Raw genomic sequence first — 26,412 nt, 5'->3', positions numbered from 1 at the left:
CATTAGAGTTACAGTATATTATCTCAATCCTCTGTAATAATGAAAACTTGCCTTTAAACGAAAAATTATATTCGTTGATATCATATTGATATAAATACGAATTTTCAGGTTAGTTAATTCATAGCTATATGCTGTCTGTTGTCATTTGTAAGTGTTGAACGACCGATATTTGACTGAAACCGATTAACCGATTAGTTGACTGAAAATTGAGAAAGATTTAATAGCATTTGGTATAATGTACCATAATATGTCATCTCATGTTTATATCATTTCCACATTTACCCATAAGTGAATTAAATATGATTTATTCAGCGTACTAAAAGGCAGATATTGTTTATTGATCTAAATCTTTATTTTTCTCTGTTATAACAGATATAAAATGCATGAAAATTACTTTATAGTTAAAGCAAGATTAAAGTGAACTATATCAAAATCATTTGATGATGATGCATTTTAAAATACCATTATTTTTTATCCTTGTCACCCTTATGAAATGCGTGTTTCCGCAAAATGATTTCTTTGACGAAGAACTAATGTTAAAACCATTACCAAGCAATCATGTCTATGCATATTTTCAATTTACTACTGTATGGGAAACCACAAAAGATATAACAACATGTAAGTTACAAGACATAAGTTACCAAATATAAAATTCTTTTTTATGCAAGTAGAAGTTAATATTTCAGTTCAACATTCTCATTTATTTCCAAGAGGACTTGGTGAAATTATAAGTCGTCACAATGTAAATGAATTACATCTTACATTAACCAAAGGATTATGGAATTACCAAAAATGGGGATATCCTTATCATGATGCTGGTCCTGGTGCTGAAATATATTCATGGTTCCACGAAGATGTTAATAAGTAGAATATCACTTTGAACTTAATAAACACAATGTATTACTCTAAAAATTTTATGAATGATATTAATAACAAAATTATTTTTTATTGTTATAGTGTTGATGATGAGTGGAAAGGTTTAACAAATGCACTAGCTGGCTTATTTTGTGCTTCCTTGAATTTTATTAATCCTGCAAACAGTATGTCTCCAGAATTTACATTCCGTCCTACAGGGGTAGTAGATCACAGTATCAATTCTAGTCATTTACGCTACTCATCATTACCAAAAGAAATAGTTTGCACTGAAAATTTAACACCATTTAAAAAATTATTGCCATGTAATTCTAAGGTATATGTGAAAAATAGAGACTTGTATTTATTTTGTGTAACAGATACTGATATATATGATGTTTTAATAGAAAGGCTTGGCAACCTTATTAAACTCTGCTTATATTCACAACACAAACTATCATTCCATTGGAGTACATTTTCGAGTTATATGCTCAAACACAATCTGTACTAAAACATCATTAGAGTTACGTCAGTCTGTTTCATTGATATATGATACAATAACCGATGTATCACAGGTAAATTTTTAACAAAATTTTGTATGTTATAAGAAATTTGTGGCACTTATATGAATTTTCCTTCAGAATTGGTCAGTTCGAAAATTTTTTGGAATGGGTATTAGAGGAGCATGCCCTCTTGCTACATTAAGCAATGTATATATTGACATATCTAATAATAATACTAATCAAGTTTATGAGTTAATACCTCCTCCAAGTGCGAAGATCGTTAGTCTTCGAGGAGGACAATTAAATGAAATAGCTGTTTATGACATTAGATCGCTTTCTTCAAAAGGAATATTTAATATTGAAGTTCTATATAATACTACTCGTACAGCTGGTTTGAATTATCCTTCAATTCTATATGCAAATAGATATGTCATTGGTTTGTAATACTACTTAAATTATAATAGATACATATGTGGGGAGAAATAGCAAAATAAAAATTCTTTTCTGCAGGATATGGACAAGAAAGAGGTAGTTTAGTAACAAAAATTTACAATAATTACTGGCAAACACTCGATATTATTTTATTAGAAAGTATTCCATGGTATTTGCCAGTATATTTACATACTGTCAAAATAACTTGTGGGGCAAAAAATATTATACCATGTGAGTAGTTGTATTCACATATATCATATATCATTGTATTCATCATAGGCAGTGATATATTCATTGTAATTATTTGTATTTTTTTTTGTTCCTGTGAGCTTTTTTTTGTTGTCTTAATCTGTTGAAATTTTGTACATAGTGACACAGCGTTATCTACCAGGCAAGGAACGGAAAAGTCCTTACTATTTGGAACTTATTTTACGTTTACCACCACAATCAGTAACTAAATTTTCTATAGAAATGGATTATTCATTTCTTAAGTGGCAAGAATACCCGCCAGATGCAAATCATGGGTTTTACATGGGTCCTGCTATAATCACTGCATTACTTCCAATTGCAAGAAATTATACTGCGTTACCACTCGATGGAAGTACCATAACATCAAGGTTAAAAATGTCTACATTAGTAATTAATATTACAACATATGTATAATATTTAACACTCAAGTTTTGCTAAAGCATAATTAAATTTTCAGTTTCAATGCTTCAAGAGAAGGCTATCTAGTACAGCTAAGAACTGAATCTTTACTAGTTAGTTTACCGACGCCTGATTTTAGTATGCCGTACAATGTAATTTGTTTAGCCTGTACAGCAATTGCCCTAGCATTTGGTCCACTTCATAACATTTCAACTAAAAGATTAGTTTTGAAACGTGTTGAAATGGATTGGAAGGAAAAATTATTATCGTCTTTAATGAAAAAGATCGTTAAATCAAAAAAGAAACAAGAATGAAAAGTGTAATTTATTATTTGGTTTTAAATATATATGCATTTTTAAATAAGACAAAAATTTTTGTTAAAATATAAATGGAAACAAAATACAAATACAATTATCTTGCAATGAGGTACATTAACGAAGTTCATCATAAAGAAAATTAACAATTCATCTCGATTTTATTTATCTTTTCCTTAACTTCTTCTCTTTTTCTATAGTATATAATATATAAAAATGCGTAGGCTTATCTTTTATTATATAACAAATATTATTTGACATTTCCCTTTAATGAAAATACCGAGTTTGTTATTTTACAGTTGAGAGTTTCTTGTAATGATTGACAGTCTACTGCAAATAATAAAACATTATGATGTAACATTATTTTACGCATTTTAAAATCATATAAAAGTGAAATAATAAATATTGTAATAAATGTAACACGCATACAATGAATACTATATACTAAATAATCATTATTTTATGGTGCTGGTCTAAGGATTGGGGATAAATTTGTAAATGTATTTAACATTGTACTATGGTACTTGTTTGTATAATTTTCAACATCGTTATTCAAAATATTATCCGATAGCCACTCGCATTTTTCATGTTTTAACTGAAATTTAGTTGAAGAAAATTTTTCTAAGAATGATTCTGTTACACCTTTGACATCATGAGATAAACAACTCATTGAATCTTTATTTTCGTTCGAAGATGCAGGAGTACATGTATTTTCTTCCTCATCCGAAGAGCATAGATCGATTACTGCAATCGCTTCCGACGGTCTTATACACGATGCGATCTCTTTAATTGAATGAATGGTAGTCGTATTATTTTCGCCAGAAGAACATTTACCTCCAAAATCAATTAATTCTACATTGATAATTTCATTGCCAACTACCTTTTCTACGTTTTCTTTCATCGTGTTTATGTCACTTTCATCACTTGGAGCTTTACGTTTTGAAGAAACGTTTGGTCCTGTTTTTCCTTCATTATGGGTCATCGTTGTTTTCTTGCTTACAATAGAAACATTTTGAATAAGACATTGATATTTTGGCTGATTTTGTTTAAAATCATGTATTTGTTCCTGGGTCAATCGATTTAGGATAACAAAAACAGGTCGACAAACAACATACAGTAACTGTGATTGTATGCTCAGCACTAAAAAGGAAAAGAACAGTTCTTATATATATCATAGAAAACATATTATAATAACATTTAAAAAACGTAGAAATAAGGCAAACGAAACCCTATGAAACTCCCCCAAAGATTAAGCACTTACTTGGTTTCTTTTTAACAGAATTTACAAATTTATATTGGTGCACATAATCGCATGCCAGTTTATCTCGATTTGGTTTATATGTAACACTCCATTTATCGTTATCAACGTCCGCTTCCAACCACTTTGGTTTAGACGAGCTGTTTAAGACAGGAGCAATGAGGTGTCTTTCTATCCTTTCTAGCCTTTCTTGTTGCGTTTCTTCTGTCATTGCCTTGGATCTTTTAGCTAATAGTATTCCAGCAGGAGAAGAAAAAGGAATAGTCGGACATCTTGTAAAATTTACAAACCCTCGAACACGGCGGGAAGTTCGGCTAATGATATTATTGTTATTATTAACTGTAGCATCATTGTGAATTTCAACTGATTTCGATTCCGATTTCGCTTCTGATTCCGATTTCACTGAACACAAGTGAAAATATTCCAAGAACTGGTTTTGCCTTAATTCAGGCTCTACAATCGACAAGTCCGGAGTTGTAGATCGAGAATTGCTTCCGTTATGTTCTTGTTCATAACATACACTTTCATGTTCCTTTAATATATAAAATTACTATTAATTTCATTTATATTTCTTATTAGAATTCATATAAACACACACATTTGATGTGTGTACCTTCATTTTCTCTAGGCCTATAAATTCCGCATCACAATTATCACATAGATAAATATCTCCTGTTGGTGTATGATTCATCATAACGGAATGCTGTTGTTGTTTCGTATAGGGAGAAATTACTCCTCTACAAGATAACAACTTCTTTCGTGGACTTTCACAAGTTCTATCATAATTCTGTAATTAAAATAAAATTTCTTTATTTATTTTTTATAAAGTTTTTAGTATTCTACAAAGCAAAGTAAGATGTGAATACAAGAACAAACCATATTTTCATTACGAAATGTCACTAATAGCTTGCCAGTACTTTTGTGATACAAACTTGTTGTAGAGTCCCAATTATTAACATATTGTAGATCTTCTTGCGAGTACCGTGCAAGATATGAGCAAAAACGTAAGAGATATTCACTTCTATGGTATGTATAACATCTGAATACTAATTTTTTTAAATTAGCCATCCAGTTCTAAAATATAATGTACATTTTAAAAGTTAAATACTTTACCATTGAGGAAACAATTATATCATTATATTTTTAGTGAGATAATTAACTTACATCGTTTACTCTTTTAGGTCTTGTTAAAGGACTTGAAAATTTAACTTCTTTTGGCCACCACCTCGGTTCACTGATCACTTCATTAGTATCATGGCCCAGGGAGCATTTAACCATGAATGTAACAAAACGTTCTAATTGCGTCTAAAATCATACATTTTTTATAATACTTATACTACTAATAATTTACTACAAAATATAAATTTCATTATCACATGATTACTTAAAATTCATTCTAAATGTATAAGTATAAAAAGTAATATTCTTACCACAGTAATTTTTTCCAATGACGTTGGATGTCCATTGGCAAATAAAAGTGGAAGATTAGATACCACAGAAGCTTCCTCTAAAGAACTGCTTTCTATTTCCATAGGATCTGTATCGACCATCACACATTCGTTCATTTCACTGGACACCAGATTTTGAGGTAAACCTACCCCGTATTCTTGTTCTTGCAACATTGAGTATTTCATGTTTTCAAAGCTATCTGCATTATTTTAACTTAAGGTACATTTTCCTTTATAAAGCTGTTTTCCATTTCTGCTTATTCTGCATACAAAAATATTGTCTTGAAGGCTACAGATGTTATTTATTTTGTGAATTAAAATAGCAATGGAAAAAAGTGATGAACATAAAACACTCTTATTTATAATTAAAATCTATTCATAAAATCAAGAAACAAATTGATGTATTTATATATATTGTTCATAATTTTGTTCATACATAAAGTACTGAACAATTTTGTATGCGTTCTTCTGACAATTAGAAATTGTGAAAACTAGAAAATAAATGACATGAAGCATTACATGGATCAACTCGTCCCGTTTATATTTTATTAATATCTAATTATAATCAAATATAGATGAAAGTTACATTTTAATGAAATATATCATAAGAATGAAAACCGAACAAAATGAATACAATATACATGTTAAGAGATATAAAAAATTAATTAGTTTTTAAACAAAAAATACAAATTTGCAGCTAGCAATCGTATACCTTTTCAGACGATCTAAAGATCTTTCTTCCTCCGTATTTTCAGACTGATATTCCACACGATTAAAAATCTTCCTGATCACTGGTTTGTAAATTACAATTTGTATGCAATTTAATATATAAGTTGCACAATAACCAGATTATCGAATAATTTTAAGATAAAACTGCTATAATGAAGATACATCCTCGCGTTATCTTCGTAATATTTATTAAAATTTGAAAAAAGCTTAAGACGAATACGGATTTAAATGTGCAACCTACGTGTACTTTTGTAAAAGTTAATTTACTATTTAAATCGGCAGATGTGGTGTAAGTGGTAAAAACAACATCTGAATTATAAAACTAGTCTGTACCTCGTTCGATTGAGGTTCGAAAGTGGAAAGGCACGCGTCGTAATACGAATTTACAGATGTATGTATACATGTACTGACAGTTCCCTCCGTGGTTCCCTCCTGGAACAGAATATTTTGCCACGATAAAGCACGGTATAATTCAAGATGGCGGAACGAATCAGCTTAATTCTCGGTGGCTAATAATCGTTCGCAAATTATTTTACTTCTCATATGATGCATTCCTTTTTAGGTTTTATTTTACTCTTTTGTTATTTCGATTTTTCTTTTTACTAATAATGCCACATCAACATGTACAACTTTTTCTTACTTAATACAAAAATACCGATAACTGATTTAGGAAGATTTTGAAATTATTGAAATTCCCCATTCATCGGTGGTTGTTCTTCCTCTCTGTCGTTTCTGGTCACGATCATATAGGCAGTCACATTCGCTAGGGAAAACCGTCCGTCTTTTGAGTGAAAAATGTTCAAGATGGAGGGCACGAGAAGGTTTCGTTCTGCAAGACAGATAAAATGAGTGGAGTATCTCTGTCTCTGTCTGAGCATTCATAGAATTTATATATGCACACGTAGGTATGTATGAATGTATGTATATACATGTTGCATATACACAGAACGAGACCTTTTCTCACCCTCCACTTTGATTTTTTTCGGCTCAAAAAGCAGACAGTTTCGTCAATGCTTTCGGTATAGAAATGTTCAGACCTGTTTATATGACCGTGGCTTCGGCTACGGTCATTCCAGCTAAATGTAAATATTTGTTAATAATAAACTCGCCAAATATTTTTCCACTATCATTCAATGAGCTACGAACGATTCGTAAATTCAAAATTTATGTTATTTATTTAATTGTACAATATTTTATATCTAAACAAAATTAACGAATAATATACAACGAAAATAACACTATTTTTCAATTTTTCTCCTTAATAAAGATTATTAGCTGAATAAATATAAATAAGTATGTTTTTAATATATATGTAAGTGAGTTTCATACCTATACATTATGTACACGTATGTTTCAAAGAGCGCAGTAAATTGAAAAATTATATACTAGCTTTTACGCAAGTCCAAAGAAGAACCAAAAAATTCAATATTAATTTTACATTCAAATCCTTAGATTATGTTAGTGAGGAACTAGTGATTTAACAAATACTTGGTGTAAATGTAACCTTTCTGGTGTAACTTGATGTAACATGTAACCAGTATCTGACAGTACCATTAGTCTCTTACGTTTGCCGCCAGAGTGCTGATATCGCAACTAAAGTTGTGTTCATATGATGAATGATATAAAATTTCGGTATGTACACGTGGTTGTATATGCTTTGTGAATTTTTTACCTATTTTACACTTAAACTTGGTCATTAAACAGTTTTTACAAACTTTTCAAGTGTAAGATTTTTATAAAACGATAAGTTGAAAGAACAACGCAATAATGGCGTTATACAATTTCAAGAAAATCGCGGTTGTACCCACCGCAAAGGTTAGCAACTTTGTTTTTAATTTTCTATTTGATAATTCAATTGTAGTTCAAATTTCATTTAATAAATATTCCCTTTTGTCTAGGACTTTATTGATATAATTTTATCAAAAACTCAACGCAAAACTCCAACCGTTATACACAAAAATTATAAAATTGCAAGAATACGTGCATTTTATTTACGTAAAGTGAGATTTACGCAACAAAACTTTCATGACAGATTATCTCAAATTATACAGGAATTTCCTAAGCTAGATGATGTTCATCCATTTTATGCTGATTTAATGAACGTCCTTTATGACAAAGATCATTACAAATTAGCTCTTGGTCAAATAAATATAGCGAGACATTTAATCGATAAGTAAGTATATTGAAATAGTATTTTTTCAATTATCACTGTTTTTCAATGAAATTCACATATATTGTCAAAATAGCGTAGCCAAGGATTATGCCCGTTTGATGAAATATGGAGACTCCCTATACCGATGTAAACAATTGAAAAAAGCTGCTTTAGGTCGCATGGCAACAATTATGAAAAGGCAAGCAGCAAATCTGGCATATTTGGAGCAAGTTCGTCAGCATTTAGCCCGATTACCTAGTATAGATCCTTATACACGCACTATAATAATATGTGGTTTCCCAAATGTTGGTAAAAGCAGTTTCATTAACAAGGTAATTTAATTTTAATAACTACTAACAGATTATGTATGCATATTATGCACAGGGAACATTATGAACTGTGCTAATTGTTCTATTTAGATAACTCGCGCTGATGTTGAAGTCCAACCATATGCATTTACAACAAAGTCATTATACGTTGGTCATATGGATTACAAATATTTAAGATGGCAAGTGGTTGATACACCTGGAATTCTAGATCATCCACTTGAAGAAAGAAATGTAATAGAAATGCAGGCAATAACTGCACTCGCGCATTTACGAGCAGCTGTACTTTACTTTTGCGATATATCGGAACAATGTGGTCACAGTTTAGACGAGCAGGTAAACTATTGGCTTCATAGCTAACCAAAGTATACATTTTATTCGAGTGTGATTTAACAGTTTTATCTTCTAGGTGAAATTATTTGAATCGATTAAACCTCTGTTTGCTAACAAACCTTTGACAGTTGTGGCAAATAAAGCGGATGTTTTGCGTCTGGATGAACTTCCGCCCGAAAAACGAGCTCTTTTAAAGTCGTTGGAGGATAAAGATGTCCCAGTGTTGGAAATGAGTACGATTACTGATTTTGGTGTAATGGACGTGAAAATACAAGCGTGTGAACGTTTGTTAGCTTTCCGTGTTGATCAGAAGATAAGAACGAAGAAGGTAAGTTAAATACTTTTTAAACACCTTTTGTGTTGCTTTGTAGTAATGTAAAAGCCGTTAAAACACTGGTTCAAGTTTTTGAACGTTTATGACTGCAGGTAGAGGGACTACTTAATCGTTTACACGTTGCACAACCTGTGCCGCGAGATGATAAAATTCGCGCTCCTTGTATTCCTGAGAGCGTTTTAAGAAAGAGGAAGGAAGGATTAAAGGTAAAACGAAAATTAGAGCGAGAAATAGAGGAAGAAATGGGAGACGATTATGTACTTGATTTGAAGAAGAATTATGACATCGAGGGTGATCAAAGATATGACGTCATTCCAGAGATTTGGGAAGGTCACAATATCGCTGATTACATCGATCCAGAAATATTTAATGTTTGTACATATTTATTCATTTTAAACACGCGTATGACATTTTGCTTGGATAGAACTTTATTTTTATCCTGTACGGTAGAAATTAAATGACCTGGAAAAAGAGGAGCAGCTTCGCGAAGAGGCGGGAATGTACGATTATAAAGTGGCTGAGTTGTCCGAGACGATGCAAGAAATTGTACAAATGGCTAAGCAAATTCGAGAAAAGAAGGCTATTATGAAAGACGAAGCCCGAATACTGAAGGCTTCTACAAAGCCTGTAATGCCGCGCACAGCAGCGGCGAAACTTCGAGACAGATCGGTATCGAAATTGAAAGAACAAATGGAAGACTTGGGTATCGATATGGAAGACACAGAAAATGTGAGTAACGCATCGAAATATAATCAAAATAAATACCAAGAATAACGATATGTAACGGAACGAAATGTATATAAGATTCGCGTATACGATTATTTGTTTAAATTCCAACAGGCGCACTTTACCAAGACTAGAGGACGTGCAAGGTCTCTATCGCAACCAGCTAGGAAACGTATGCGACTGCAATCCGAGTCTCAGTCAAGAGCTCGAAGTAGTTCAAAACCTGCTCGCGACGAAATGGGTGTAAAGGATTCAACGATGAAGACTAAATTAAAGAACATTGCGCATAAAGCTTTGAAGAAAAAGATCGCGAAGAAGGGATTGAAAGGAGAGGCAGATCGATTCATCGGCACGAAAATGCCAAAACATTTGTTTTCAGGAAAACGAGGTGTTGGAAAAACAGACAGGAGATAGTGGTATTTCGAAATTGTTATTTTCGAAAATCTTTTCCAAATTTTCATTGAATCGATGATTCATTTCCCATGTATTGCGTGAATAAATCGACGTTGCTTCGTAATTACGATAGTATCCGTAAAAGGTTAGTTAAACTCGTTGAAAGATAACGCAACAATGTGAATGAATTGTCTTAGATTGCATAATTTAGTGCCAGTAAAGCGACCTTTGGCTTCGTACGTAGGGTAAGAAACATCGCATTCAGCGAAAGTTTATTGCTGTCGTACGATGATAACCTTTTACATGCTACGGTATTGAAAAGTTTGCCTTATTCGTAGATTCGTATTCCTTCCTGTGTAACCTATATCGAATGTGTCATGTTGTGCAATGCTTACTGTCGCTTCATATCATTGTTGCGTTAGAAAATCGAGTAACTCTTTATGCCGGCTGTTGGATGAAACATTTTGTTCAATCAAGATCAGTTATGGGTTATTTGGTTATAAATAAGGAATAAAATTTTATTTTACATCATCGATAGTAGTCGATTAGACAAATACATGTAACGCGAGGTTACGATTATGGTGCGTGATCGAAATTGACTCAGCGAACGATACATGTTCGCGTCACGACATGAGAACGCATTTAAACTTTCGATCGAGGTGCAGCGGGACCATTATAATTTCGGTTATGCGTTTGTACATTTACAACGAAGGCGAAACAGGAGAGTCTTCTGGGTGATAGTCCATAAATGTTATACATATATATATAGTTGCAGGAGCATTCGCGAGATTTCCGCCGTGCACAAACTTCGGTTATGCTACCAAGTTTCGATCAAATCCTCTGTACAACATTAACATAATTTCATTGGTAAAAAAAAATGCACAATCTTTCGAAGATTCGTTCGATAATATTTTAGTATGTAAAAAGATGTAACAGTTTTCATCGTTCGATATTTGATCGAACAATAAATTATAAGCAATTAAATTGTTCCGGTTAAGACTTCATTTACGAGTGACACTAACCAAATAATCGAAACATTGCTGTCGCGGTATTTCTTTCTTCTCGTTGTGAATAACTCTATACACTTAATGGTTCTTCAATATCAAAATAGAAAAACAAAGAGAAGAAGAAAAGAAAGAGGAGGAGAGAATATAGAAAATAGTCGAGAAAATAAGATAGAGAAGAGGAAATAAGGCAAAAGAGGATGAAAGTGTGAAATACGATTACTACAAGCAGAAACGCCAGATATCTTTTAGTATCACAGTCAATGCGAAAGCCTGGATCGAGAGCCTGGACTTTCGATGATGTCTCGAGTCGAACCGAATCGAACGTTTATCAGCGATACGATTAAATCTTTCGTCATTCGTTTTACGGAATAACTTTTATCGATCGAAACGTTCGCAAATGCACATGCCAAGCGGACAAGGGGTCAAGCGGAAAAGGAAAGTTTCGCGTGATACGTTAACAGCAAGTGTTTTCGGTATGTCGCGAGTAACGACGAAAAAGTGACACAACCGAACAGTATTCGGACGATTCTTTGGTGAGTCGTCTGCGACTATGAAAACCCTTGTCCTTTCGTCATTCTGTAACCAACGTTTTTAATCGCAGCATTTACTGGTCCGTATCATCGTGTCGTTTCGATCGAACGTGTACATATATATTCTATCGTTCGCTCCCATTCACTCGTTTGTTCGTTCGCTCGTTCGTTGTTCGTTCACATGTACACATACTAATTAGTTGATTGAAATAGACTGTGGTTACAGTGGATGGGTATTCGAACAAACTGACATTCTGACGAAGATACATCCGCCTAATCAAATATGTATATAGATTTTTATGAGTATATTTATATGCATTGCAGTCTTCAGATGTTTCATTCGTTAGAACTCAAGTTCGTTCGAATAAGCATCCACTATAAACATGACCTTAGTTAGCTCTATTGCTCAGTTGGTCATTTAGCCGATTCGTCCATTCGGGAAGAAAGGACAAAGTATTTTTAGGAACAAGCGCATTCGAGTACTTGAATGTTCTTCCAGTACGAGTTTTTCAACTGAGTAGCATCGTTCTCGTCGAAATAAACGATCATCAACTCGTCGAGCTTACTCGGCGCGCAGCATGGTTTAGGCACTTTTTTTCTATCTTCCTTCCACAGCAGACTTTGCAGAAGGGCGTGATGATGAGCTGGATTGTATCTAGGCGGGCATCGCCCTTTACAGTATCCAGCGTCGAAGGTTTTCGGGTAAACGATAAATTCGAAACCTTTCAGGTCTTTAAACATGACGGTAAGCTCGTGTCTGCAACACTTTTTACTCTCGCCTTTGCACTTTGTCCTACGACCTTTGTGCAGAGACATCACATCTTTGGGTGAAGAACGTTTTACTCTGGCACTGCCCGAATACGTCGTGGTGAACACGTTAAGAACCGGCAAGGAAAAGGTACGAGTCACCGGTTCGCTGTCTACCATAAATTCCAGTTCGACTCCTAGGTTCTCGAGCTGCGTCTCGATCCACGAGGAAGCGGCCTGAGTCACGTCGAGTTCGAGCCATCTCGGATTTCGGGAGTCCTGCAGCTGAATTTTTCTACGACCGATTAACTTTCTCGAGCGACGAAATGACGAAATTCGAAGATAGAACAACACCTCCAGCTCGGAACGTTCGGTGTAGTAATCTGTCGTCGGCCCGTGAAGCAGCAGTCGCAGCGTCGCGTGATCCACCGACGTTTGATCCAGATCCTTCTGAGGAATTTCCACGGGAAAGAACAACCAGTGACGATAGGGTTTTTCCTTTTCACTCGTTCCATCCAGTCGACTCGATTCGTTTCCAGGATACGCTGTAACAATCACGAACGAATAAACATGAACAATTGATACGCGTAACGCGTAACGTTACGTAAGTGAAAACCTTGAATTGTCTTCGATCTTCTATCGTTACATTCCCTCCTCGTTCTCTCGCCTGTTGGTATGTCGACGCTAAATGGAATCCACGATTTCTGCATTCTCAACTACCTGTCTTTTATCTTTCACCTTCTCATTTCTCCCGTCGCGATTATCAACTTAACCACACGCACGTTAAGAGATTTGACAGTGGTCGCGAAAATATCGTTAGAACCGCCTATAACCTATGAGAATGGACATGTTCACGCGTATCCGGCTAGAGATCACGAGAACGGCAACTCTCGTCCGTTCCATTTTCATCGGTTAATTAGTGGAATTATTAAATTCCGGGGTAATTCGTTGGTACACGTACGCACGAGTCCCTGTTCGCTTTTTCTTCGCTTCGCGGGCGTATCAAATCTTCGACCTCTTTCCGCGTAATGTGGCCCGTACACGATCAATATCGTTCACGATATATTACATTTTCTTTTGCAATTTTATAGAAGTCCGATAGTAACAACTTGTCTTTTGTTTTGAACTTAACTTTCAGAAAAACCGCATTACTTATGGGATGATTCAATATTATTATCAATACATAAAAAGCTCTAAGTTGTGTTATATCGCATTTACATATTTAAATTTTCGTGGATAAGTACTAAACAATATTGAGAATATTATTGATTGTACGCAGTCACCTTCATATTGAAGCACGCAACGATCTCATAGAAGAAAATTGATACCTATAGTTACGATGCAACTTATTCCTTAGATTATTTCGATATATTCGATCTATATTCGATCTCTCCAATTGGAAAATAGATGTTGGGTTTGGTAAGAGAAAACACGGTGGCATTCTTGTAACACAACACCGACGGATTAGCGTCGCGTCACTTAGATCGGCTCGTTCGGTAGCAGTCGTAAAACATCGTGTAATACGAAGCTCGCGTTACGGATCCTAGGAAATAAATCTGTCAGGAATAATCGTAAAAATACGACGAAACAGATTGAGAAAGTTATCTGGGTATGCGTCGTATGTCGGCAACGATATACAACGCGCAACGGTTCGACTCGAACGTTATCTCGACTCGATGTCTCGAAACAGTCCATATTATGTATATGTATAACAAACGATTCGAGATATATTCGGTAATGTTTCTATTTTTCTTGGAATGTTTGAAAAAGATTTTTGAGTCGATTTATTGCTAAAGAAATGATCTCGCCACGATTATCGTAGTAAATATATATCAATAACAGAAATCAATCATGAAAATTCTAACTGTGAAGTAACTCGAAACGAAGTGAAATTCAGGAATTGGTGATATTTCGATATTTCAGTTTGTGTAAGTAATCGAGCAAGCCTATGTGTTTCTGTCACTGAATGGAAATTCAACGGTTTCTCTGAATATTTGACTCGCACCAATTATAGCTTACCTTGCACCACACTGCTATCTAAAATATTTTAGTCTGTGGGTATATCTTTTATAAATAGTATTTTACGATATTTTTGGCTTAGTTTTCGTAGAATCGGTACGCCTCCATTCGTCTAGAGTCTAGAGTCTGGGTTCGTGACGAAAAACAGTAAGGGTCGGTTTGGTATAAATTACCGGCGATCTGCAATCGATTGTCGAGAGTCACGCGTGAGAGTCGTCGACAAATTGATCTTTCTCGACGATTCGTTCTTATTGCATTCGGAAACTCGTTACTCGGCATTCCGTGGCGATCGGAATTTCTCTTTCATAATAACGCAGATGCTTCTGGCGAGGTCTCTCAAGCGGAATAACGCGAAAACGGAAAAGGAGAAAATAGAGCGAAGATACGAGTTGATGGAATCTGATCGAATCGAGATAAACCGAAGTGGAATTACGTTAAGCGAAACGAAGCGTTTTATTTGTAAACTCATTCGCTTTATATCGTGTCATTCCATAAGTAACGTCAGTCATGCTTTGCACTTTGAATTTCTATGATAAACTGAAACGGTAAATACGTAGCTACTGAAATTTATAATTAATTATTAGAGAGATCGCAAATAACATCAATATAAAAAAGATCAATACCAATGAATCAGAAAACAGGTTTGTTTTACTATGAGAATGATTAGTAGCACACATAGAAAACATTGGATAAACTATTTAAAATGATGTAATTGGAAATTGTTGCGTTATTCGCTCTATCCTCTAAACTTAGTACCGACAGATGTTCGTTTATTTTGATCACTACAGGATCTAAACAACAATGTAGTTGTAAAATAAACAAGCTATAAGGAATTTAACAAAATAGCGAATCTTAAAGTGGTAACAGAATAAAAAGGACGAAGAAAGTGAAATAGTTAAATATTTAGGGAAAAGCAGATGATACATTATTTATTCGCAATTACGATGAAATTTTCAAGATTAAGTAACTTTCCTTTTACGTTCTTTTAATTTATTTTAAACAAACGTGAAACGACATGTAAAAAAAACAGAAGATGCGTAAATAAGAAAAATTATCATGATATTAACAATCAAAATAAGAAATTGACTTGTCTTTCTCAGTTTACAGGTTAATGCGAAAGATCGATAATCGCGGTTGGTTCGATACGCATCGATTCCAGATACGCCTGGTAAAATCTCGTCGACGTTGCCGAACTGGCGGAAACTAGGATGCTCGATGTTTACACAAGTAGTAATTATAGCGTGGGTATGTATATTTTTTCAGAAAGATCGTAAGATATTTCGCGTTTCCAAAGATCGCCGGTTCTGTTGAACCGATACTAAATTATCAGTGATTCGAGAACGAAGAAGAATGTCCCAATACACTATCAATCAATCGTCATCAATTATCGTTGGTTACCTGTAGCGGGAAACACATGTAGAAACTTCTTGCTTTCAAAAGTTTGCTCGTCGAATGGCGACTGCATTCTCATCAGGTACTCTCTGTGTGCTCTTTCGTATTCGGCTTGACTGACGTTTGCCTGAAAAAAAAAAAGGAAATATGTAAGGATGACTTATTGACCAGCTAAAGAACGCACAGTGGTAGGTATGATGGTTTTATTTATTTCATAGGCAGGATAAAATTTTATTAGCATACAAGAAATTAGCGTAAAATGCATAAAAAGATGTGTAAGCGTAGCGAAAGTCATGTTATGTGGAATGGAAATTCTACAAAAATGAAGCTATGAAAATAGAACGTAGAACTTGATACAATATCGTTTTATTGGAAAATAAGGATATGGGAGAAATGGTTATGAGGATCTCAACGGTCTTACTAACACGCAAGAGTTACATAATTAGTTTAAGGAGTTGTGGACAGCGTACTTCCATTAATCAATTTGGTAAGGGAAATAAAGTTGTTGAATATCGGAGGGATTGCGTGAAAAACGCGATAGAATCTCTGTTGGACACGTAAAGCAAAATTCCGGTGACCTATGGAAAAATTCACCGAATCGTACGCTTTTACGTTTCACTGAAATCGATCTTCAAGCGGGATAATTAGTTTGCGGGCGAGGCACTGATATAGTGTCTGCCATCTTCCCAACGTCGCGGCTCAACAACCTTTCTTCGCTTTGCCTCTCTCTTTCCTCGCCACTCGTCATTCGCCTTCTTTCCCCGTTGCTCGCCGGTCCCCCTTTGTACTTTTTTTTCCTATTCTTCAAATCCCTTTGTCGTTCTCGAGCATCGTTGCAATTTTCGAGATCCACTCGAAACACGTCCCTCGCTACTTTACCCTCGCCGTCACTCGTGTTGGTATATAATTTCCATGGTGAGAAAGTCCAGACACGCTAGACGTTTCCGGTAAAATTAGCCAGTTCGCGCGGCTCTAGCTAGCCGCGGTACGCGGGATAACGCACGAGCCGACCAACATAACGCAACGCAACGATTAATAAGTGAAAAGACGTTTAATAAATGAAATGAATTTCACAGATCGTGAGGTTGAAAGGAAGGAGGACACGAGTACTGAAGGATCGTGTCGTTAAGGATGACTCAGCGAGCTATCAGAGCCGTGAGCCGTGTGAAACGGAGACACACGGACGCCTCCGCAATACGTCGAGTAAGTATGGACTCGTTTAACTGGCTGTTTTCTTTAAAGTCGGCTAGTTAGTGGATTCGAGCGAGTTCCGGTTTGTCGAGACGGTGGTCCGTCGCGTCATTCGTGCGTCAAGTATTCGCCAAGGTTTCGAAGTTGCATACTTCGAGGGAAAGATAACCCTCGTCAACCGGAATGTACGACACAAGATCGTTAGTCCGTCAGAAGGACTCGTGTGGCGAATCGTAAATCGATTGAGACACGCGTTTTCGCTCGTTGCGGATTGAAACCGAGACGTCGTTTGCCGACCCCAAGCGAGTTGACTCGTGTGCAACCGCTTGACTGGTTCGAAAGGTCGGTCAGTGTCGGTCATCGATGTCGCGTTCGTTGGTCTTTCGTCTTGGTTTGTAGTTAGACTCGACTGGCGCACGCTTGCTCAATGGCTATCACGAAACTCGAAGATGTTTCTACTTGCAAAGAGGTAGGAGAATGTAAGGAAAAGAGAAGAGGAGAGGAGAGGGAATGGGGTAAAGAGAGGATGTGCGAGGAGGGGTAAGAAGATGTAGACACGGTATGACTGCGCGAACTTCGAACACGAACGAAATTGTAGAAAGATCCCGATACATAGTACGTACGTATGTACATGTTGCTCCAACGAGCGTTGACCGTGCGCCGGAATTCAAAAGGAACAGAATCTAAACGCAACCACGTCGCGTATCACTTTCATCGATAGTCTTGTATTATTTTCTTGAAAAAATACAACATGGCTAAGGAAATAAGATAGGCCTATGCAAGCTTTATGAGAAACGGTATGGACCAGATTCGTTGTAAGATATTGCATGAATTATGAATCTTAACGTTCTTTGAACGATGTAGACAGTCGATCAAACTTATCTTCTGTACGACGTGGGCCTAAATTCGTAGTACAAATAGAGTTAGGACGACTGAAATCAGAATTCGTTTCCGAGAAAATGAAGTATCCAACGCAACTTCGTCATTCTTGGTTTTAGCGATTCACTTTGAAAATAGAATCGTCGACGTAACTTCAATATTGGCGAATGGGTGTAATCGCGTGGTCGGTGCGATGACCGAATGACTGCACGATCCGTTCGCGAGATATAACGTATTTGGGGAAAGAAATCTGGAAACAAGTGTATGTAAGCGCGCAACGAGGGCATAGGTGACGTTGTAGCGAATGCGGACGACCTTGAAGAAACGTTCGCGCAACCACGTACGCTCGTTTGCCTCCCACGCCTACGTCTCGAAGAAAGATCTTTCGCAAGCAACGCACATCGCGTCTAGGTGTATCGACGGACGAGTCAGGCCGCATTCTTCGCGTAACCCTCGCCCCTCTGCCTCGAGGCTCGAGGGCTCGACGAAACACGCGGCGGGAATGCGCGTCATCGTGTTTGAGATTCGAACGTTTCTCATCGAACTCGATTTCGTTCGATGTCGGGTGTGCGTTTGTAACACGTTCGATCACGAGCCAATGCCATCACGCTCTTCTCCCATAGCTTTCTCTCCAGTATCAACCATAACGACCATGAATCTCGCTGTATCATCCTTTCTCGAGGTTGAGATGGTCTAACGCGGTGAAAGTCGCGGAAAGTTAAGCAGACAAATATCTATTTGCGATTTTCATCTTCCGAGATCGTTAAGTTCGCTCGATTTCATTGTTCATCGAGTAGAATGATCGTTGCGAATTGCGAATCATCCGAGTCGATTGGATAAATTTAGACGATCGCCACTTTTCTGCTTCGTAATTCGTTACTTTCGTTTGCAAACGGAATTAACGTTTCCTTCGTATACCGAATTACCTGTCATCAGTGTACAAAAAGTATAAAGTGTACATAGAAATCGCACGAGTATAAAATAGAAATTCACGTTACTAGAACCGAAGGAAAAGTCTAATACAATGTTATAGTATATTTGCAACATTACAGAAGCGGTCAACGGACAGCGCAATATGTAATCTGCGACGTCGTTTGCTTACAATCGTGTTGAAACTATCTCTGATCACTACGACGAAGTGCTTGCAAATCGATTGCGACGAATGCGAAAGAAAGTTAATTGGACATATTCTATGTTCTCGACGTCGCCGGTTCTTGTCTCGTCGTCCCGTCGTCCCATCGTCGTCTCCTCGTCTCTTCTTGTCTCGGATCGACTCTTTCGTCTTGTTAAAAACCAACGAAGCTGGATATAAATGTCGACGATGGACGGGTGGGTACGCGTTAAGTGCGGCGGATCATCGAACGAGGTAAAAGAAGAATGTATGTCTGCGCGCGCACGCAACGAGAAGACCTGAAAACTAGAAAACCAGAAAGATAACTGGTTCTATCTTCCCTTTGGCATTAGAGCTACATACCTACATGTATGTATATATGTAGGTGCTTGCGTTCGAGACACGCGTACTCTCTCTCACACTTGTCGAGGATGTCCTCGAGTTTCGAGGACGGCCAAGAATCGACGTTCGTTATCGCGTGCGCGCATAACGGCGAACCTACCGGCTATAAAAGCTGCGACAACAGGTGTTCTTTTGCGATGTCGCTCCCGCCACCTCTTCTCCCGCTCTTGTCCTTTTCAAGATCCGGAACGAGACCTCTTTCGATTATCGTCATCGACTAAATCGCCGTTCCTACCTTCCTTCCACTTTCCTACCGAAATCGCCAGTCCAAGTTCCTCCGATTTCACCGATCGTCTCGGATCGCTTGGGAATTTCCGAACGATCGATGCCAACGTTCACGTAACGCTCCGAATTTAGATGGAAACGCGTACGTCTAAAATCACTCTGCATCTCGTGCTAACCCTCCATCGATCTCGATTCGTCGCCAACTAAATCATCCCGCGGCCATCGAGTTTTTATATCCGTATTTATACTTATTTTTATTGGTCGAATTACTTAATTCGAATTCGTGTAACTGGATTGATCTAAATGAGACGTTGCTTGCTTTTGCGACAGGAATTAGTTGATTCGATGCGATGTAACCTGTCTCGATCGTATCGATAGTCCAACGACCCCGGCAGGTCCGGCAGTTTCATCATAGGCAACGTGCTGCATCTTCATTAGTAGCAGAAAGCGAGGGACCAGATGAAAAAAAGCGAAGAGGAACGAGGGGAGAAGAAGAGTTGAATAGAGTAGAAAAGAACAGAGCATGGCAGCGGCGGCGTTGTCGTCGTACGCACGTGGACAGCCGGTTCTGCATACCAGCAGGAATGCGCACGTGCTCGTGCATACGTAGCGAAAGTGGGGCAACGCAGACCACCCACGTTCCTCGTCTTCGACTCGCCGTTGTTTACGTACTACTTGCCGCTTGCACCATGTCGTTCCCGCGATTTCTACGGTATACACATAATACCCTTTCGCCGTCGAGTTGCTCCTTTCGATTCGATTCCCTTCCGTTCCCTTTCTTTCCTTTCTCTTGCATTCCCTTCTCTCGCCATCTGTTCCCCTTCTCTATACCCTCTCTATCTTTTTAGTCCTTTCTTCCTTTTCTTTCATTGTTCGTTACCCTCTGCGAAACTCGACTGCCGCCATTACCGCCACCGCCACCATCGCTACTCTCTGCCTTCTCTACGTCGAGTATTCTTCTATTTCCACGTAGAGTTCCGGCTTCCCTTCACTTTTTCTTTTCACTTTTCAACTGCTTTTCCCATTTTTCTTGTGCTATTTATTATTATTATTGTTATTACTCATTCCATAGATGGGAATAAATTTCCATTAGTGTATAAAAGATTGGTATAAAATATCTAAAAGGAAACGCGAGCTCTTCTTGCTTGTCCCGCCTGTTAAATAAATAGAATCTCATAATAACAACAACAATAATAATAGTAACAATTTTCTTCGCTCAAGCAACTTTCTCGTTGATATTACGTTGCTATCTGAATTTTTTTACAGACCAAAAATTGACTCCCTAATCGGCAAAACTCGAGATGGATCACTCAATTAACGTGTTCTAACGGACGTATGACGTTGTCACGTGAAACATCGACATGGATATGCATATCTGTGGCCGTTTCCGTATCCGCATCGATATCGAGTGGAACAGAACGAGAGACGAGAGAAGCAAAAGCGAACTGAGAAAGGGAGGAAAAAGGGAAGAGAGAGAAGCAAAAGACTACTCACCTTGGAAGGGTCGGGTATCCTCTTGAGGCCAAGACCTCGCGCGATGCTCCTTCTGATAATATCCAGCTCAGTCTCGTCGAGAACGGTCCTCGTCGTCGGTCGATCCTCTTCTCGGAAAGCGTCCTCGTAGACGTCCTCGAGACCGGTCGAGCGGTCGAGGTCGTGTCGAGGACCGGTTCGAGAGAGCGGACTCTCCCGCGGCAGCATCGGCACGGCCGACGCGGCCGGCACGCAAAGCGCCGCCGCCGCTACTGCCACCACAACCGCCACGATCGTCGTCGCTATTCCAAACAGACGAGAAGATTCGTTGCTTCCGTTCAGCCACCGACGTCGACGACATCGTTCGCATCTCCTTCCCTCGACGATCGTTCGCCGATTTAACGATTCTTTACGCGCCACTTGTCGCCATTCGTTGGAAATTCTCGGACGGTATTCCTGAACGATGTCTCTTCTCTTCTCCTTTGTATTCTGCTTGACGATGTCGTCGAACCACCATCCGGATTTCCGACCTAGAGAAGACTCGAACGACGAATCTTCGAGGCGAACCACCGCGTCATCTCTTCCGGCACCGTCGTCGCCGCCGGTTGCCGTCTCGACCAAGTATCGAGAGTCTGGATCGTCGATCAGCGCCTGGTGTCTGGTCCGACAAATTCCAACCAGGGCTATTGTTCGGCGATCCTTCTTCCTCTTTCGAGCACCGTTCTCCAAGCAACTCGACGCAGTGCCGGTAAACGCGTTTCGGCCGGTCACCTCGATCGGTGCTTCCGATTCAACTTGCGGGACGATCACGCCACAGACTGCGACCCCGCCGATAGGGACCGCGACGAGAGCGCGGCCGGAACTGGCGCCGCTTCGCTCGAGCAACCACACCGATGCCTCTTGCCGCTCGTTGTCACGGGTCACGAGTCGACCAGCCGTTGCCAGCTTTCCCATAGCCGGCTCCTGATCCACGAGTTTAAGCACGATCCACCGGGGTACCTCCTCCCTGGGAAGCACCTCGTCGCTATCGTGCACCGATTCTATATCTAATTTCCTACACTTCTCTTCTTTCACCTTCTTTCCTTTCCTTCTTTCTTTCAATCTTTCTCGTCTCTACTGTTATTATCTTCTTTACGTCGCTTTTCTTACCTTTAACTTTTACTCTTTTGTCAACCATTAAACGCGTCGACCAACATGTCAGCCGAGACTCGCGCGAATCTCAACGAATCGGAGAAGACGGTGTTTGGCGATCGACTTGGAAACGAGTACGCAAAGGTCTGCGAGATTTCCAAATCCTACGACAGTGTCCGACCGCTATTCGAACCGTATTCGATTCTTTCACTTTCTTCCACTGTTGCTCTGCCACGCGACGATTCATCCGCTCCTCTTAACGCGTAATGCCAAACAATGCCGACCACGATGGATCGTCCGCTCGTTTGGTTTCTTCTTCCTACGCGACGGTAACGGTGACTGCGACAACGACCACGACGACGACGACGATGACAACGACGACGACGACGTTGACGTGGACGGAATAGAACCGAACGCGGAGAAGGATCGAAGAAAGCGAGAGGAAGGTAAAGGAGACAGTGCCGAGGCGGTCATCTTAAAACACAGGCCGGTCGAACATTTACGATTGTCGACTGATTTTCAATGATTCTAGGCGCCCTTTGCTCCCTGTCTCCCTCTTCTTCGTTGACTCGTCGGAGATATTAAATATCGAATGACACGAGGAACTTCTTATTGGACACGGCCAGGTTGAGACGGAACGGGACGAGAAAATACGACCCGCTCCGTTCGGACGTCGCGCGTCGACTGCCGAATACCGTACTCGGCAACACGCACTCGCGTATATATCCCGTTTACTACTCCCCGCCGGCGCGCCGGCCGGCTGATCGCGCTTCCAATCTCTTGGCGTTCAGTTCGACGTCGTAACCACCGCTGCTGCTGCTATCCTTGCTGTCGTTGTAGCCCCCGTTGACCACATTGTCTCGTGTTCGTCGTCTATCGTTTCCAAGCACCGATCTTTCCTCGATGGAATCTGACAAAATGAGGCACGCGGTGGTTCACCAAAGTTTCCCGATTCTTATCGTTGAAATCTTTCATGTATATGTTGCACGGGTCACGTAAAACGTTTTAAAGTATCGTTTGCGCTGTAAAGGGACGCGACCGTAACGATTACGTCGATCATATTCGAAACTAATCCGAACATGCGTAGGTATATAAATCAGGAAATATTCGTTGCAAATCTTTATTTAATGAAAAATTCGTATACTGCGTGAGTAAAGGGTAGAACAGCTTAAAAGTAACAGAGATACGGAGGTACTTTATTTCCAGATATTGTCGATCGTATCTTACATGGAGTCTCGTTTCGATGTTACGCGCGAATATATCAACGCTGTGCGGTATTATGTATTCACCAGAATGGAGATTCTGAAAATTGCGTGAAATTAGGACGAACAGGATTATACGAAGAGTACAGGAATTCCTGTCGAGTGGCGGTTCTTATCGGTAACCATCAAAGTTTTACGCGATAAATACGTCCGTGTGACGGAAGCAAAGGCGGCGCCTAGTCCGTGCTTCTTTATCACCGGAAGGACCGTTAAATAGGACAACGTCAACGAGGAAATCGAGAGACGGTCAGCCAAGAGATTGGAATAATCGCTCGCGAGGTCAAAAGTCGCCTTGAAACGACGAGTGCCTGTTCGTTTTTGTGACGCGAGATATTCGGTCGCGAAACGATTGATATCCTTTTTTCAAGCCATCCAATCAACGAAATACGTATCTCGATGCAGGGAACGGTTTGCAGACGGAACTGCGATTCGCAACATTGACGCAACTGCTAACCGGTTACGCACGCGACCTCAAAAGTACGGGAGACTACCCTTCGGAGAGTTAAACGCTGCTCGATTTCGGGGAATCGATTGATCGGTGAAATGAATTCGCGCTAGAGGTGCGCGTTCGTGTCCCCCGGGCTCGCACGTTTTTTCGTGGAATGAAAAGTTCGCGTGACCGCGACGCAACGACTGCGTCGCATTTTCGTGGCAGTCGACGCGTCATCCGAGGGATCTCGTTGCTCGTCGGAACAACGTTTCAGCCCTCCGTCGATCCAAATCGACGATCCAACGCGAGAGAAAGTTTCCGCGGCCGAATGAAAAAGAAACAGAGAAAGAGATAAAATTACTCGCGAATGTACGCACACTTTTCCAAACTCCTATTGGACCAGCCTCGACTTTATCAACGCTATCGTGATAGTCGGATGTCGCTACAGCGCTAATGAAATTTTTAAATATTTCATATAAAACGCACGATATACGATAAGTTGAAATACTTTCACGAGACACTGCATAAAGAAAGGGAGAGGGAGAGAAAGGACGAGCGATACGTAACTACATATATAGTTTGTACGAGAATGGTATTTAGTTTGTCCTGTTTAACGCGACATACCGCACAGCGTCGCACGATGCCGCGCCTCGCTCCGTCACGTCGCTTCGTGTTTCGCTTCGTTCTACCTCGCACGGCGCGGTACGCTTGCTTAGTCTTACCCCGCCTTGCCTCGTTGCGCCTCGCTAAATGCTCCTACCTCTTCGGTTTACCTCGCGTCACATCGCGTCGCGTTGTTTGTTCTTGGAAACGGCGACCGGCGGACTTGCAAGGTAGAGCATGATTCACGAATACCGGGGACGGCCAGTCCTTCCTGCACGCCCCTCGTGCACGTCCGCCTAGAAAGTCGTGGTCGTTGCCGGTCGTTGCGGCTGTTCCCGCTAATACCCCGTAATATCCCGTAATACGTCGATGACTAAGCCAATTTCGCGAGCAGAGTTCCTTCGACAACAGGCAACCTACGCGCACCGTCGCTGTAACGCGCGTCGTTGCGAGTTACGAAGGATTCGCGCTATTTTCGAGGAATCTCTGCCGATGGGAAATCCTGAGCTATATAACGCCGATTCTCGGCACCGTTACACGCTATTCGTTACGAATCGCCTGGAATGTTGTTCATTCTTCGTCACTGACAAATCCTTCCAGATGGTATCGTACTTGATCACTGTTGCGATTATCGTTGGTGTTCGTGTCATCGGTATCGGTATTGACATCAGAATCGACAATGGCATTGGCATTGGCACCGATACCAACACGAACGTTACCGCCTCCGCTCGGATATCCTCAGCCGACACGAGAGCGCCGATGAATCGCGCGTTAAAAATAAAGAAGCCCCATACTGGTGTTTCCCGTTCGCGTCCAACGAACTTGAGAGACGACGCGGCTCGAGACACCAACCGTTCCCAAGACCAAACGAGCAAATGTCCCGCGAATAACCTTCGAAACCGTACTTCCGGATTTTTCTCAACCAAATTCTTTGCCGCTATGTCATCGTAGCGTGTAAAAGACGTAGGAATCCGTTTTAACGATCTCTCTCATTTTGACCGGCTCTTTCTCTCTCTCTCTCTCTCTCTCTCTCCCTTTCTCTCCCTTTCTCTGCCTCTCCCTCTTCCTCTTCTCATGGTCCAGTCTTTGACCGAATCTTCGAATCGAATCGTTTCAATCTGACGTTCAGTAGCGGGAAACATGTGAATGTTTGAAAAGCGCACCAAGTTAGCGAAGGCTAATCGCACCACGTGGGAACGAAAGAACGCGACGGGCGGGTTAAGCGAATACCACCGTTTGATGGTGCACGATGGGTCTTCTCGAAAGTCGATGCGTTTTCGATTACCACGCATACCCGTGGTTTCTAGAGCTTCCCATACTATCTTTCGCGCACTAAGGATACGGTGCATCGCAGCACGGGGTGCACCAAGGAATTCTCCCTCAACTCGAAATCTTTGCTTTGTAAAGTATCGTTATTCACTCTGGAATTTCTTCAAAACGGAGTTTCGAACGTTCTACTTAGAAATCGATAGCGCAATGTTTAAAACTTCAATGGGAATTGTGTGTTTAAGATTATGCGAAAGTTTAGGACGATAAGAGTATTAGGCGTTGACGTAAACAGC

At 39.5% G+C, this 26,412-nt stretch overlaps 4 protein-coding genes and 1 long non-coding RNA gene across 9 annotated transcripts; 3 read left to right on the top strand and 2 right to left on the bottom strand.

Annotated features, from left to right (window-relative positions):
- The first annotated feature begins 10 nt into the window (after window positions 1–10).
- On the top strand, window positions 11–3,333 carry PIG-T (phosphatidylinositol glycan anchor biosynthesis class T). 2 transcript variants are annotated; one of them, XM_069115178.1, is made up of 9 exons: window positions 11–108; window positions 373–618; window positions 687–864; window positions 958–1,189; window positions 1,260–1,427; window positions 1,494–1,791; window positions 1,866–2,018; window positions 2,158–2,404; window positions 2,494–3,333. In XM_069115178.1, the coding sequence occupies exons 2-9, from the start codon at window positions 441–443 to the stop codon at window positions 2,747–2,749; spliced, it is 1,710 nt and encodes a 569-aa protein (XP_068971279.1). In that variant the 5' UTR covers window positions 11–108; window positions 373–440; the 3' UTR covers window positions 2,750–3,333. The 2 variants fall into 2 exon arrangements, with proteins under 2 accessions (XP_068971279.1, XP_068971278.1); XM_069115177.1 differs by having other exon boundaries at window positions 84–147.
- Window positions 2,892–7,701, bottom strand: ova (ovaries absent). 4 transcript variants are annotated; one of them, XM_069115170.1, is made up of 8 exons: window positions 7,514–7,701; window positions 6,168–6,616; window positions 5,438–5,717; window positions 5,172–5,312; window positions 4,884–5,081; window positions 4,621–4,794; window positions 4,011–4,539; window positions 2,892–3,889 (listed from the first exon to the last, which is right to left on the bottom strand). In XM_069115170.1, the coding sequence occupies exons 3-8, from the start codon at window positions 5,639–5,641 to the stop codon at window positions 3,210–3,212; spliced, it is 1,926 nt and encodes a 641-aa protein (XP_068971271.1). In that variant the 5' UTR covers window positions 5,642–5,717; window positions 6,168–6,616; window positions 7,514–7,701; the 3' UTR covers window positions 2,892–3,209. The 4 variants fall into 4 exon arrangements, with proteins under 4 accessions (XP_068971271.1, XP_068971272.1, XP_068971273.1 ...); XM_069115171.1 differs by lacking the exon at window positions 7,514–7,701 and having other exon boundaries at window positions 6,168–6,331; window positions 6,426–7,081; XM_069115172.1 differs by lacking the exon at window positions 7,514–7,701 and having other exon boundaries at window positions 6,168–6,328; window positions 6,426–7,081.
- Window positions 7,702–7,804: 103 nt separating this feature from the next.
- Window positions 7,805–10,785, top strand: Non1 (nucleolar GTP-binding protein 1). The gene is made up of 8 exons (XM_069115175.1): window positions 7,805–7,999; window positions 8,083–8,357; window positions 8,431–8,668; window positions 8,756–8,998; window positions 9,072–9,323; window positions 9,422–9,700; window positions 9,780–10,058; window positions 10,170–10,785. Exons 1-8 carry the CDS (start codon window positions 7,952–7,954, stop codon window positions 10,467–10,469), a joined length of 1,914 nt encoding a protein of 637 aa, XP_068971276.1. The 5' UTR covers window positions 7,805–7,951; the 3' UTR covers window positions 10,470–10,785.
- Window positions 10,786–10,952: 167 nt separating this feature from the next.
- mav (TGF-beta domain-containing family member maverick) lies at window positions 10,953–26,349 on the bottom strand. The gene is made up of 3 exons (XM_069115176.1): window positions 21,446–26,349; window positions 16,150–16,270; window positions 10,953–13,277 (listed from the first exon to the last, which is right to left on the bottom strand). The coding sequence occupies exons 1-3, from the start codon at window positions 22,376–22,378 to the stop codon at window positions 12,445–12,447; spliced, it is 1,887 nt and encodes a 628-aa protein (XP_068971277.1). The 5' UTR covers window positions 22,379–26,349; the 3' UTR covers window positions 10,953–12,444.
- Window positions 13,214–20,465, top strand: LOC138180880 (uncharacterized). Its single transcript, XR_011173394.1, has 4 exons — window positions 13,214–13,336; window positions 15,852–15,996; window positions 17,220–17,346; window positions 20,282–20,465. It is a non-coding gene; the product is annotated as an uncharacterized LOC138180880 (long non-coding RNA).
- Window positions 26,350–26,412: the final 63 nt, after the last annotated feature.

The sequence above is a fragment of the Bombus flavifrons genome, chromosome 6, assembly GCF_040668555.2.
Source record: "Bombus flavifrons isolate JBK064 chromosome 6, iyBomFlav1_principal, whole genome shotgun sequence".
In the NCBI taxonomy this organism is placed as follows: domain Eukaryota; kingdom Metazoa; phylum Arthropoda; class Insecta; order Hymenoptera; family Apidae; genus Bombus; species Bombus flavifrons.
Note: the sequence above shows the minus strand (reverse complement) of the source record. Positions and strands in the feature narration are given on the sequence as shown.

What these genes read in the sequence shown, in the direction of transcription:
- PIG-T (XM_069115178.1), top strand. Translation starts at nt 441, where the DNA reads ATGATGATGCATTTTAAAATACCATTATTTTTTATCCTTGTCACCCTT. An exon ending in CACAAAAGATATAACAACAT is followed by an intron (nt 619 to 686) that starts GTAAGTTACAAG and finishes TTAATATTTCAG; the next exon opens with TTCAACATTCTCATTTATTT. An exon ending in GGCAAAAAATATTATACCAT is followed by an intron (nt 2,019 to 2,157) that starts GTGAGTAGTTGT and finishes TTTTGTACATAG; the next exon opens with TGACACAGCGTTATCTACCA.
- ova (XM_069115170.1), bottom strand. Translation starts at nt 5,641, where the DNA reads ATGAAATACTCAATGTTGCAAGAACAAGAATACGGGGTAGGTTTACCT. An exon ending in GACCTAAAAGAGTAAACGAT is followed by an intron (nt 5,082 to 5,171) that starts GTAAGTTAATTA and finishes ATTATATTTTAG; the next exon opens with AACTGGATGGCTAATTTAAA. An exon ending in TTCTGTTAAAAAGAAACCAA is followed by an intron (nt 3,890 to 4,010) that starts GTAAGTGCTTAA and finishes TTTCCTTTTTAG; the next exon opens with TGCTGAGCATACAATCACAG.
- Non1 (XM_069115175.1), top strand. Translation starts at nt 7,952, where the DNA reads ATGGCGTTATACAATTTCAAGAAAATCGCGGTTGTACCCACCGCAAAG. An exon ending in AAAGCAGTTTCATTAACAAG is followed by an intron (nt 8,669 to 8,755) that starts GTAATTTAATTT and finishes TGTTCTATTTAG; the next exon opens with ATAACTCGCGCTGATGTTGA. An exon ending in AGAAGATAAGAACGAAGAAG is followed by an intron (nt 9,324 to 9,421) that starts GTAAGTTAAATA and finishes TTATGACTGCAG; the next exon opens with GTAGAGGGACTACTTAATCG.
- mav (XM_069115176.1), bottom strand. Translation starts at nt 22,378, where the DNA reads ATGGGAAAGCTGGCAACGGCTGGTCGACTCGTGACCCGTGACAACGAG. An exon ending in GGATACCCGACCCTTCCAAG is followed by an intron (nt 16,271 to 21,445) that starts GTGAGTAGTCTT and finishes TTTTTTTTTCAG; the next exon opens with GCAAACGTCAGTCAAGCCGA. An exon ending in ACATGTGTTTCCCGCTACAG is followed by an intron (nt 13,278 to 16,149) that starts GTAACCAACGAT and finishes TGATTGTTACAG; the next exon opens with CGTATCCTGGAAACGAATCG.